Source organism: Leuresthes tenuis, unplaced genomic scaffold (assembly GCF_036924035.1).
Source record: "Leuresthes tenuis unplaced genomic scaffold, fLeuTen1.0.hap1 SCAF_9, whole genome shotgun sequence".
NCBI lineage: Eukaryota > Metazoa > Chordata > Actinopteri > Atheriniformes > Atherinopsidae > Leuresthes > Leuresthes tenuis.
The window spans coordinates 6,477,904-6,489,710 of NW_027325363.1; the positions used below are offsets into that span (position 1 = coordinate 6,477,904).

Sequence of the window (11,807 nt, forward strand, 5' to 3'; positions counted from 1 at the left end):
GATAAGTCAGAAGGAGAGCTGCAGCTTTGAATATCAGTGGTTAAAAGTCAAACCAGAACAGAAATACCCTCCCTAATAAACAGAAATTTACACTGATAAAAAATTGAATAAATAACAAGTTCATCTTTGTGTGTAAACAGAAGCTGCATTAAACTAATGGTTTAAGATGGAAAATAAAGGAGAAGCTTTAAAGCGTTTTTGATTTCACAGCCGAGTGAAACAATGAGAATTAAAAGGAAGGAACCGTTCAAAAAGTTCAGTTCTGCAATAACTAAATAACACACAAATGCATCCTGTCGCCTGCCTCTAACAAGACGCACCAAACAGAAACAGTGTCAGTGGCGTTAGAAACACACACACACACACGTGCATCTGCCTCCTTTCTAACCGCCGGGGACGGCCTGGGTTTCTGCTACTCATGTCGAACGGATGAAATTTTCAGTGAATTCGAACTCTGCTGCTCTCTCTCAGGTGCAGGATGACAGCGGTGCTCTGAAGTGTTGTTTCCAAAAATAAGAGCCCTGCAGAGCGCCGCTGTTCAGAATAGAGAGGCTGCAGATTCACATCTGAACGCCATCTGCACTCTGCAGCCATGGAGACAGGCGAGAGATGCAGGACGAAGCAGAGCTTTTCACAGGCGGGTTACTGGATGCACCACTCGGACTGATATCTGCGCTCCCATCTTAGTTCAATCACAGCCAATAATCCTACAGCCTTAGAGCAGCTCTGGACAACCCAGATTTCAGAAAAATGGACTCCAAGGTGCTGCTTTAGATGCTGCTGCTGTGAGGGCAGTTAACACCAAGACAGGCGCACAATTAGACACCTACAAGCAGAGGGGGTGTGAGATTACTGCAATCCTTCCACGAGGAACCCAAAAGCAAACTGCAGCTCTGCTTCATTAACATACAGCGATCAGTAAGTTCCTCAGTTTACTTCTCTACATGTTTAATGAACCTCGGATGGTGAAAATATTCTGTCACAAACATGAGGAACTACAGATCAACTGATAACTGTGCTGGGAGGGGGGGGGGTGCTTCAGACATCCCCCTCCAACCCAAAACGCAGATGCTCATAAACACCTGAACACACACGTCTTCTTCTGCTGCTGACAAACAAACACAAAGAGCAGGATGCAGACAGGCTGGTGAAACTGTTGGCCTTCAGCCTCCGGAGCTGAAACCTGTGGCCGGACCGGAGAGATCCACATGCACAGAACTTCCTCACATCTGACCAGCTGAGGTCAGAGAACGTGTTGCATTTTACTCTTTAATCAAAACCTCTCAGTGGTTTTAACCTTTGTGCATTCAGACCACACCAATCCAGCCGAGCACTTGAGACAAAAATGTTGAATACAAAAAAAATTAGCTGCTAAGAAAGGTCAGTGCTCTTTTCAAACATCAACAGGAACTCTGGCAGCTGACCAAGAGGAAATTCTTAGTCTCTATTGTTGCCAATTTCAATTCATCAGGGGGAAATGCTTTTTACTAATCCTCATAGCTATGCACAACAGCCAGGATGTGAGCTTGTGGGCAGCCGGTCAGTACGAGAGTTGTCAGACAAACTGAGCCCGAGATGACATCCAGCCGAAGCCGGTCCTCCTCTTTGCCCCAAAAACACGACGCACACAAAGAAAGTGGGAGGGAAACAGACCATAAAGAAAGACAAACACCTCGCCACGAGCAGCACAAACCTCTCCACCCGAGTTGGCTGCATTTGCTCGATAACTCTGATCTGAACTTTGAACTCGCTGGCTGCAACAGAGGCAAACTAAACGGCTCCAAAGTGCAATCCATCAGTCAGCGTCTGAGAACATTTCTGCAAACAAATATGCTGCGTTTGGCGCCAAGACTTCCTCCACATCGAACCGGATGGAAACTCTTGTTTCCCTCCCCAGCGGACAGCACATGGACCACATCTGCAATCATACAAAAGCCTTCTCCCCCTGTCGTGCAAAAGAAGAAGAAAAAAAAAAAGAAGAAACAGGCCACCCCGCCCCCCTTTCAAACCAAAGCCCACTCCCACCAGCCCAACAGGCTATAATAGGCCACCAAAGGAATGTCTCCCCCTGCGTGCTCTCAGCAAAGCCAGTGGCAGAACAGGGAGAGACAAAAGGGGGAGAGGGGTTACATTCCTCTCTGCTCTGTCCTCTCGCCGGCTGTCTGCTTGACTGACTGGTTCGTTGTTTAGGCTCACAGGCTGATTCTGGATCACAGTCAGCTGAGGCGGAGGGCCTTCCCACAGCTGACCTGGAATCAGCTGGCAGCCAGGGAAAAGGCACATGGATACTGAGGATTATTATCATTACCTGTTCAAATTTAAGATTTAGCAGCCTAAAAAAGGTCAGAGAAAGACTCAAAATATCCACGTGGCTCATATGGAGGCTTTAGATGACAAATGTCCATCAACTAATTGCTTAATTATCACAGCAATTCAATCAAATATCCGGCCTCTCTCATCACGTTCAGTCTCGTAAGTCCACTGATCTAATAAAGGTTGATGTCAGGTGTCTAAGCCGACGATCCAGGCCGCGCAGATAAAGCCTGGAGCATATTCAGAGGCTGCAACACAATGAACACATATCACTGTGTGATCGGGATTAAGCTGACCTACTGTTCACATGGGGCAGAGAAAACAGAATTAACAGGATTACAGACAAAGCTTCACAATCAGTGGCCACAACTCCCTGATAGCTGCCCAACAACTCACTTTTCTAATTAAACAGATAAATAGTTCCTCCTTTCTCCGCCACACCCGGCTCCAAACGTGTCGGCCGCCTCATATCGCCCACTGCCTGCTGCCGTTTCAGCTCCCCTCATTCTTCTGAATGTCATTTTGGGACAGCGAGGCAGACGGGAGGAGAAACAGCAGCTCTGGCAGCTTGTAACGCAGCTGCTACACAGGGATGCTGACCGAGCGTCACTCGCAGCTCGACCTGAACCAACCTGGGCCTGTGAACTTTGCTCTGCCAGCCAGGCACGCGGAAAACATGTGAAAGCTGCTGGCGAAGGAACAAACTGACACCTCGCCCAGCTGAACCAGCAACAGAGAAATAAGTGTGTGTACGTGCAGGTGAAGCGTAAACAACACATTTTAACTAATCAAATTGCTTTAAATGATAACTCCCTTCTTCTCCGTTGGGATTTTCAACTTCCTCCCTCTGGATGTTGGTTTTTAGCCCCAACAAACTGAAATGAACATATCCTAGCTTTAATTCGGTCTTATTCTGGCTTAATTCAACTCTATTCCCCTCTTATTTGTCCAGGTTTGTGGATCTGGAGGACTTTAATCATTTTACTGTAATTATTTGGAGGTTTTTAACATGTTTTAGTAGATGGGCTGTGTACGTTCCATGGGATTATTTATCTGGCAGCAAAAGAGCACAAATAAAATAACATGAATCTGAAAACCATGCCATCCACTACAAATCCCTCTTTCATTAGTCTCAGCTAACTGGGGAGTCTGTGTCCCTGTTACAATCACTGCAGTCCAAACATGCTGATGGAAACGCATGAAAGTGTAGGAAAATACAGGCAGATAGCCACCAGCGTCAGTGACCACATGGGTTTTTTAGAGGAAAATCTATACACACTTGATATGAGCCAAGATCTGTTGCCATGCTCAGTTTTCACCTTAAATTTCACCAGTTGCATGAACGTTTTTAACCATCTGCACTCTTTTAGTGACACGCTGGAGCAGTAAGTCCGTCCCGGTGACGCCGCCTGTTCCGTGCCCTCAGGCTTGTGTACTCCACAGCCTTCCTTGGTAGCTCATCCGCCCACCTCGCCGTGCTTTCTTCCCGCCACATGACACCAGAAATGAGCGCAGCCCAACTGTCACCGAGAGGCTGCATCTGGCTCCAGTGAAACCTCTGGTGGCGTCACTGCGCACTTTGACAAGTTTGAACGTGCTGCGGATCCCTGAGCAGCGTGGAAAAATAAAAAAAGACTTAATGACATGTTTGGCAAGCGACTAGCTTCGCCTATAATAAACTGCAATTAACTGGACTCGGCAACTGTGGGGTGTTGAGAAATGTTGCTCAGTGGCTGAAACCTGAGACACGCTGCAAGGACAAACTCTGCTTCTGCCTGAAAAGACCGAGTCATGCCATGACTGTCCAGTCCTTAAACACCAAAATAACAAGGGCCACAAAGAAAGAGGAGGCCTGGCAGCAGATAAATGTCTTCTTCTAATCTGATATTTGAGGCTCGAGCAGTGATGGAGCAAATATTTTCATCACCAAGCCCCAAAAATGCGCTTTAAGACCAGCTTAAGGAAAATAATTTGCATTATTGTCTCTTTCTTCTCTCGTTTCACTCAGAGTCAGAGTGCATCCGTCCAACTCCTGTTTTTGACCTTTCAGACTGGCCCATCACCCAGCTAAAGAACATGTTCCCACACCTGTTACCTCTCCATGGATATTCCTGCGGGACACATTTCCTCGCTTTTGCGTAATAACTGGCACAGTGAGCGCGCACACGTCGCAGGAATTTGCTCTCGGTTCCCCTCAGCTCAGGCTTGACTGCTGATTGGAGGATCCTTGGCACAGGTTAGTACAACCGGCCTCACTCTGTTAATCATTTGTAGGTTCAAACTTTCATTCTGGATAACCTTTGACCCGTGGGATCCGCACACAAACAGATCGCCTAACCAGGTACCAGGAAAGGACCGAACCCGCCGGGTTGGAGGATGATGATCTCAAGGAATGTGTGATGATGCTGCTACAAATGCACGAGGCAATGCTCGGCATGTTGTCACACCACTAAAAAGCACGACAGACATCCAGCCACGCAGTCATTCCACAGTGCTGAACAATACTCCCTGAAATTATCCGTCATTAGACGGTATGTCCACTCCCTCAGGAGGGTTACATGTGGGTTGATGATTGGGCATAAAAATGGTTTCATGTTCTGTGGTAAAACTGTAGCTGACAGCAAAGTGGGTCATCAGTGAAATGAGTGCAAATACAGCAACTTGTAGAGCTGAGGTCCCCCAATAATCTGCTCAACATGGCCCCTCTTCACCAAAATATGAGGATAAAGTCAGTTTCAGGTGTGCTTTGGGTTTATAGCTGGTTTTAACATAGCTGAAATGCTCTGAAGGGTTCAGAAAGATGCTAACCATGAGAGGAATTCCTCCAGCAGGCCCTGAGTTTCAGAGGCTAAATTCCCACAGAAGGCACCACTAACCCTGAATACGACACGATTCAACGTGGACAGACTGAATCACGGCAGATTTAGAGTTAAATCCCCCAAATGCCTGCTCTCGACACCCTGGTATCGGTCAGAGCTTCCAGCACTGAGCTGCAGAAACTCGCCTCGCCTCTCAGTCTCATCGGCCTCCAACCAGCCACCCAGGCAGGCGGAGAAGTGGGACAAGCCGCCTCCAACCCGCCCTACAGCCGCCAAAAAGGCACCCTGAGATACGTTATCATGGCCCCGAAATGTCTGCACAATCTCTGCTTGGTTTTCTGAAACAATGTGGGGCCCTGCTTCCGCTCAGAGAAGGAAAATGTCACCTCTGAGAGAGTGAAATCTGCTTTAATGTCACGCACAAGTCAAGACTTTCTCATGCACAGAGGAGAGCCAGGCTGGGAGGATAAAGAGGGGCCTCGGGAGCTGCTGTGGGGTTTAGGGAGCAAACCCGAGGCCCTGGCTGGGTCTCTGACCTCCACTCCTCATCCCATCCCACCCCTGCCATTTTCTTTCAGCCCGCCGCCGCCGCCTCCCCTCAGCCCGGCTCCGCTCGGCCCAACTGGGCCCGACTCTGGCTGCCTTACCTTCCTCTGCTGCTTCTCCCAGGCCGGGTCCAGCAGCAGGTCCCGGTCCCAGTCATTCTCCTGCTCCATGTAGGTCTGCACACCTCCGGCGGACAACTGGTTATTGGCAGCGTGATAATCTACCATGTCAGCAAAAGAAACCCGAGTGCGCCACGGAGAACACCGTCAGGGGAAATGTTCCAAAATAAAAAATAAAAACGGAGAAAGCGAAGACGGCCCAAATCAGACAAGGCGGGGTGGGGAGGGAAACGCGACCCAGAAAAGTGTCCTTCTTCTTCTGTCGCCGCTTCCAGCCGTGAGAGGCTTTTTTTTTTTAATGTGATGAATATCCGGTGTGTGCAGTCAGAAAATCCCACTGCTGCTGTGAGAAGAAAAGCTGTCCCTGTAAACGGTGTGGCTGCTGGCAGGAGGAACCGGCCGCTCCTACGGGCTGCACCCACTCCGACAAGCAGGGGGCAACGAGGAGCGGAACTTCCGCTTACGCCTTTCAAAGTAAAGCTCCACTTTTCTCCACATCAGCGTTTTCACCCGAACGCCTCTGTAATGTCTCACATTTACTTTGTTTTTGTTTTTTAATTTCCCTTCCCTCGTACTCAGTTTTTCTATCTTTTCATTTTCTTTTTCTTCATTTTCTAAAATTTCAAACAAAACAACACAGGGTAAGAATAAATTCCCACAACATCACAAGATTCAAACATTAACTGTGCGTGACCACTTTTACACCTGGAGCTTCATTTTGCACTTACTGTGAATAATCTTCAAAGATCAGAGCGTGCTTTCTTGTGCAGCTTTAATGTGTAAATCATCCCCTTTTCACCCCTCAAGCTGTGACACTATTATTTTGAAGGCATCGTCCTTATACTTCCGCTTTTATTCTCTAACTTGACAGGAATTGCGCGTCCAGTAGCTTCTATTGGTTCGGACAGCTCATGAATATTCATGTCATACTTGAGCTGATGAAACAATGAAGCGTTAAAAACCTAAAGTGATTAAAAAGATTAAAATTGTTAATTGTTCTGGAAAAAAAAGGAATACACACAAAAAAAGTCGCAGAATAGGGACAAATTAATAATTTTCAAGAACACTTTCAGGATTTCTGGAACACATAATCACTTTAGTTTGTGAGAACTAACAAATTCGGACTCAAGAGGTCGCCACAGTCATAAACCTTTTAATTAAATCCGATAAAAGTCATCTAATTTCATGGACAAAGTCATGTTAATATACTGGAAGTGTTAACAGGTAGTTTTAATCTTAACATGCAAATTGTACAAATTTTGCATGTTTTATATGGTGATTTGAATCTGAAGCTGTAAAAGCCGATTAATGTACAACGTTTACCTCCAAAATGTAGTTGAGTAGAAGTTTAAAGTAAAATCATAGATATTCTAGTTGCTGTTTCAGGTAAATGTGGCTGAATATGATCACGATCGAGGATTTTTTGACCTGTTCACAGTAAACCCCTGACAAATATAGCCAAAATGATCCAATTGAACACTCAGTTGAAAAGGTGAAGAGGCCATTTTGTGACTGACTCAAACCCCACTTTCAAGTACTCCGAACAGTATTAAAGACACCTTTATTAACACTATTACCCGTTTAAATATACTACAACATATCTCAACCTTTCTACAAGTCAAAATTAAGTTTTAATTTCTGAAAATCCCTAAAAATAAAGTTTAAGTGTTATGTTAAAGTTTGTGTAAGACTGGAGAAACTCACCTGCTTTCCCCCAACTGTGTTAATTTGTAAAAGGAATAAAATGCATTTTTATTACATTAATCCTCTGTGTGCTAATAAATCTAATGAACTTTTATCCTGCTCTCCTGTCTGCTCTTTGGTTCCAAAACACCGTCTCAGGACGCTGTGTCCCGTGTTTCATATCTGATTTCTAACTGGAATTCTTTAATCTCTTCCCAGTCAGACACTCAGATTTCCCATTTGTTCATTAAAGCAGCATCATACTCAATCACCACCACAAAAATAAACTTGTGGCAAAGCTTTGTACGCACAAGCCAATGTTATTCTATTTAAAACTCAGAGGACTGGAGTAAAACAGCATAAGTTTTGAATGGAGTATAAATCAGTCAGCTGGTGTTATATTCTGTGATGTTTTAACAACTCGGGCCGGCTCAATGCAATGAGATTGGCCCTAAAATAAGTATCAGAAACCAAAAGTCTGTAGCAGCACTGCTGATGATAAAAAATGTAAATATTTGGGTATAAAACCATCAGTTTGGTGTGTGTTTGAGCTCTCAGGCTATCAACTGCATACATTCTTATTTGACAGCAATAAGCTACAAGGTTTATTGAGTATTAACCATCTCAAAAGAGGCAAATTCTGCAGATGAGGGGATTGGGGTGGGGTTTGTGGGTCACTCCGTTCCCTTAAAAAGGTCAATGTGAACTGAGGCGTAAATTCATGGTCGAAAAATGTGCTAATGGACAGTATCTCTGTGGTATTTTCATTTCATTAAAACCCCAGGAAAAGTTTGTGTCAACTTCTGAGATAAGGACATAATAATATGTCTCCTTCAACAGCCAAACAGGATATACTTTGAACATATCCTTAATTCAGTTCCTCTTGGTCAAAGTGAGCATTTCAGAGATCATCTGTGACATTATTTTCATCCAAAATGATCCTTTCTGATTCAAAAATGTCTTTTTTATGAGTAGAAACTATGCCATGGTCTCCAGTTGTGTATGTTTAATAATTACTTTCTTCACAATAAATGAAAAATGAACATCCTGGAAATAAAAGAGGACATCATTTCAAATTTAGATTTCAAAACAGAAAAACCACCCCAAATATGTGATTTTACAGTTATAAAAATGTATTTTGACTTGTAAATATAGAAGATGAAGACATCTGAAACTGCATTTAACTGCTCGTCATATAGATAATTAATATTTTTAATGAAATTTATACGAGACTCTGTGTGTATATTGAACTTAAATAAAAGAACTGCCCCAGTAAAGTAACATTGAGAGAACCTTGTTATTGAATGTGACACTTAAAGGAAAGTTCTGCTGTATTTCACATTGTTTTTATCATGCCTCTCGGTGTCATGATAAATTTACGCCCCCTGTGCAGGTGAAGAAAAAGGAGTCCCACCAAACATTACATCCCAGAGCTGAACACATCACCTTCCAGTTACATCTGCCCATGCTTGTTCGCTCTTGGACTATTTCTGGGGGTTTTTTTGGAAACTTTACATCATTGTGTGGAACTTTTTGTTTCCCAGGAATCTTTACAATGAAGGTGAAGAGTGCAAAGTTATCAAAATGCATAAAGTAACGAAGGACATGTGTTCATAAAGTAGTTCAGGGTGCAGATGAGATGCTGAGGTTCCAGAAGTTGCTCAACTGGATAGAAAGAAGAATTACTGTTGAAGTGTGTTCAAATATCAAAGAGTTTCCTGTGTTTCAACCTCCTGTGATGCTGAAACAGAACCAAACAGCAGAATAAATCTTCAGTAGCTGCTTTACACCACGGTCCACCTTTTCTGAGAGCCACTGACCCGGTGGGCTGGCATCATAAACCCCAGATGCCTGAGCTGCAGTGTCATCCATCAGAACCGCCAGGCGGAGGCGCGGGTGGGTGTGAAGGGCGACCGTCTTGCTTGCAACCGTTAGAAGTAGGTCACGCTCAGGCTGTCCTGGAAGATTAGCGTCACTGCAGCATTTATAGACCGTGGCAGTAGCACGCTGCAGCTCTGATGTGGTCATGTGACGAAGCGTAGCGCAGCGGCTCTGTGACTGGTCACAGCGTCAAGTTGTAATCCCACCGTGGACTGCAAGAACTTATGAATGGACACTGTATGAGTGTTTATAGAGTGTCTGAATACGCTGGGTCTCAAATGTAGGTGGTAAGTTTAAAAAAAAGTGATGATGTTAACACTGAGGCACAAGAGGTCAAAACTCTAAGAATACAATTTGATATCATCTAAAAAAAATTAGACATTTTCAATGAAACGTGTTCGTTAAAACATTTTTATGATCCACGCTCTCAACAGTGAGTTTCGTTGCTGGTTAAATACTGAACTCAAAGTTGAGAGCAACATAAAGAAGGTCACAAAGTGACATTTAACAGACGTGAGAATGTTATATAAACGCTGCATTGACTTTGGAGAGAGTTTCCCACGATGACTGCATGAATACATTCTTTAACTTTGTGTTACATGACAAACTGGTCATCAAATCAGAACGAACACAAACTCTGAACTCAAGTAAAACAAACAAATTCTCACACTGGGTGTCATAGACGATCCAAATCCATACCAGAACATGGAAAGGCATGAAACTAAAAGTAGTTTTATTAAGACTCGAGACGCTGCAGGAGCAGCAAAGTCCACAAGAAGCCGAGTCCATCGATACAAAGAAACAGAAAGCATGTCATCAAAAAAACATGAAACACCACCAGCAGAAACATCGAAGATAAAAATGAATAAAGTAAAACACTGGAAGGTTCCAAACTAAAATAAACATATACAGCAACACCATCAACTGTCACTAAACCAGCTGCTAGAACTGAAGCAACACCTTGTGCAACTAAACCAAAGAATGAAACTGCAGAAGTTACACAAACCGAAGTTACATCTCCTGCTCAGCAACACCTGCAACCAAAATAACAACTTCTGAAACTAAATGTAGCTCTGAAATCAGGGCAGTTTCATTAAACACAGCAGCTAAAAGCAGCTAAACCAACAAGTACGTCAGAAATTGCAACTACAGACTTCTGGTACTTCTTCGGCACAGCAACAAATGCAAATAAATGCAACATTTTCTTCAGCTAAACAGAACAACTGGCACTAAATACATCAAATACTGAACCCACGGCAGCCTCTGAAAACACATCAACAACTACATCATCTGTACAGCAACATCAGCAACAGCTACATAAACTACTGACTACTGACTTTACACCATCTGGTACTTCTTCGGTGCAGCAACAACTGCAACTGAGATAATATCTCCAAACACGCAACTGGCACTAAATACATCAAATACTGAACCCACGGCAGCCTCTGAAAACACATCAACAACTACATCATCTGTACAGCAACATCAGCAACAGCTACATAAACTACTGACTACTGACTTTACACCATCTGGTACTTCTTCGGTGCAGCAACAACTGCAACTGAGATAATATCTCCAAACACGCAACTGGCACTAAACGCAGCAACTACACCTGAAACTGCAACCACAGCAGCTGGTGGAGCAACACCAACCCCGTCATGTACAACCCCACCCACAGCATCTGCTGCAGCTACACCCTCAGCTCAAACTACGGCAACGTGTCGGTCTCTACGGCTGCAGTTTAAGCAGTTTATGATATGTTGAGCTTACATAAATATGTTCCTGTGCGATCTGACAGAGGACGGAGGGAAGGAGTCATGACTCATCTCAGTCAGGCTCGGTTCCTCTACTTAGCCCCAAATCAAATCAAACTTTATTTATATTGCACTTTTTATACAAAAAGCAGCGCAAAGTGCTTTACATAATAAAATCAATACATACATAAACTCACACACAACATCACACTGACAACCACAGTGCACACATAGTCTCTCCCCCCCCCCCCCCCCCCCCCACCCCCCCCCCACCCCCCCCCCCCAAAGACTTGAGATGTTAATGTAAACTCTCGGTTTTACAGCTTAAGGACCAGGAAATAAAGGTCATCTAACCATCCAAATGGCCACCAAAGCTCCACCTGAGGGGCTTTATGTCCAACAGAATGGCTTCTCAGCTCTACAAAACAGCCAGAGCCAAGCAAACAGGACATGGGGGGGGAACCGGTATTAAGGCCTCAGCATACAGCTGGAGCTGCCGCACATGCTGACGTGCATCAGTTTCAACCAACTCAGTTTTAATCAAGTTTAGCTAATACTTGAGTTAGAAAAGTGAAGGAAGCTAGTTTAAGTCAGTGATATATAACTTTACACATCTTTCTGATCCATTTGTTTCCAAACTGACTGAATCGATCTGATAACACGATAACTTCAGTTCTACTTTTACGGTTCTA

The 11,807-nt window shown here is 44.2% G+C and overlaps 1 protein-coding gene across 5 annotated transcripts in view; it reads right to left on the reverse strand.

Moving 5' to 3' along the window:
- actn4 (actinin, alpha 4) overlaps positions 1 to 6,181 on the reverse strand; it is a 53,563-nt gene extending 47,382 nt beyond the window's left edge. For 3 of the 5 annotated variants that reach the window (XM_072392052.1, XM_072392050.1, XM_072392049.1), the window contains exon 1: positions 5,780 to 6,181. In XM_072392052.1, coding sequence (XP_072248153.1) covers positions 5,780 to 5,905 — 126 coding nt within the window. In that variant the 5' untranslated portion in view covers positions 5,906 to 6,181. The remainder of the gene's footprint in view (positions 1 to 5,779) is intronic. The other 2 variants (XM_072392053.1, XM_072392051.1) reach the window with 1 other exon arrangement.
- Positions 6,182 to 11,807: the final 5,626 nt, after the last annotated feature.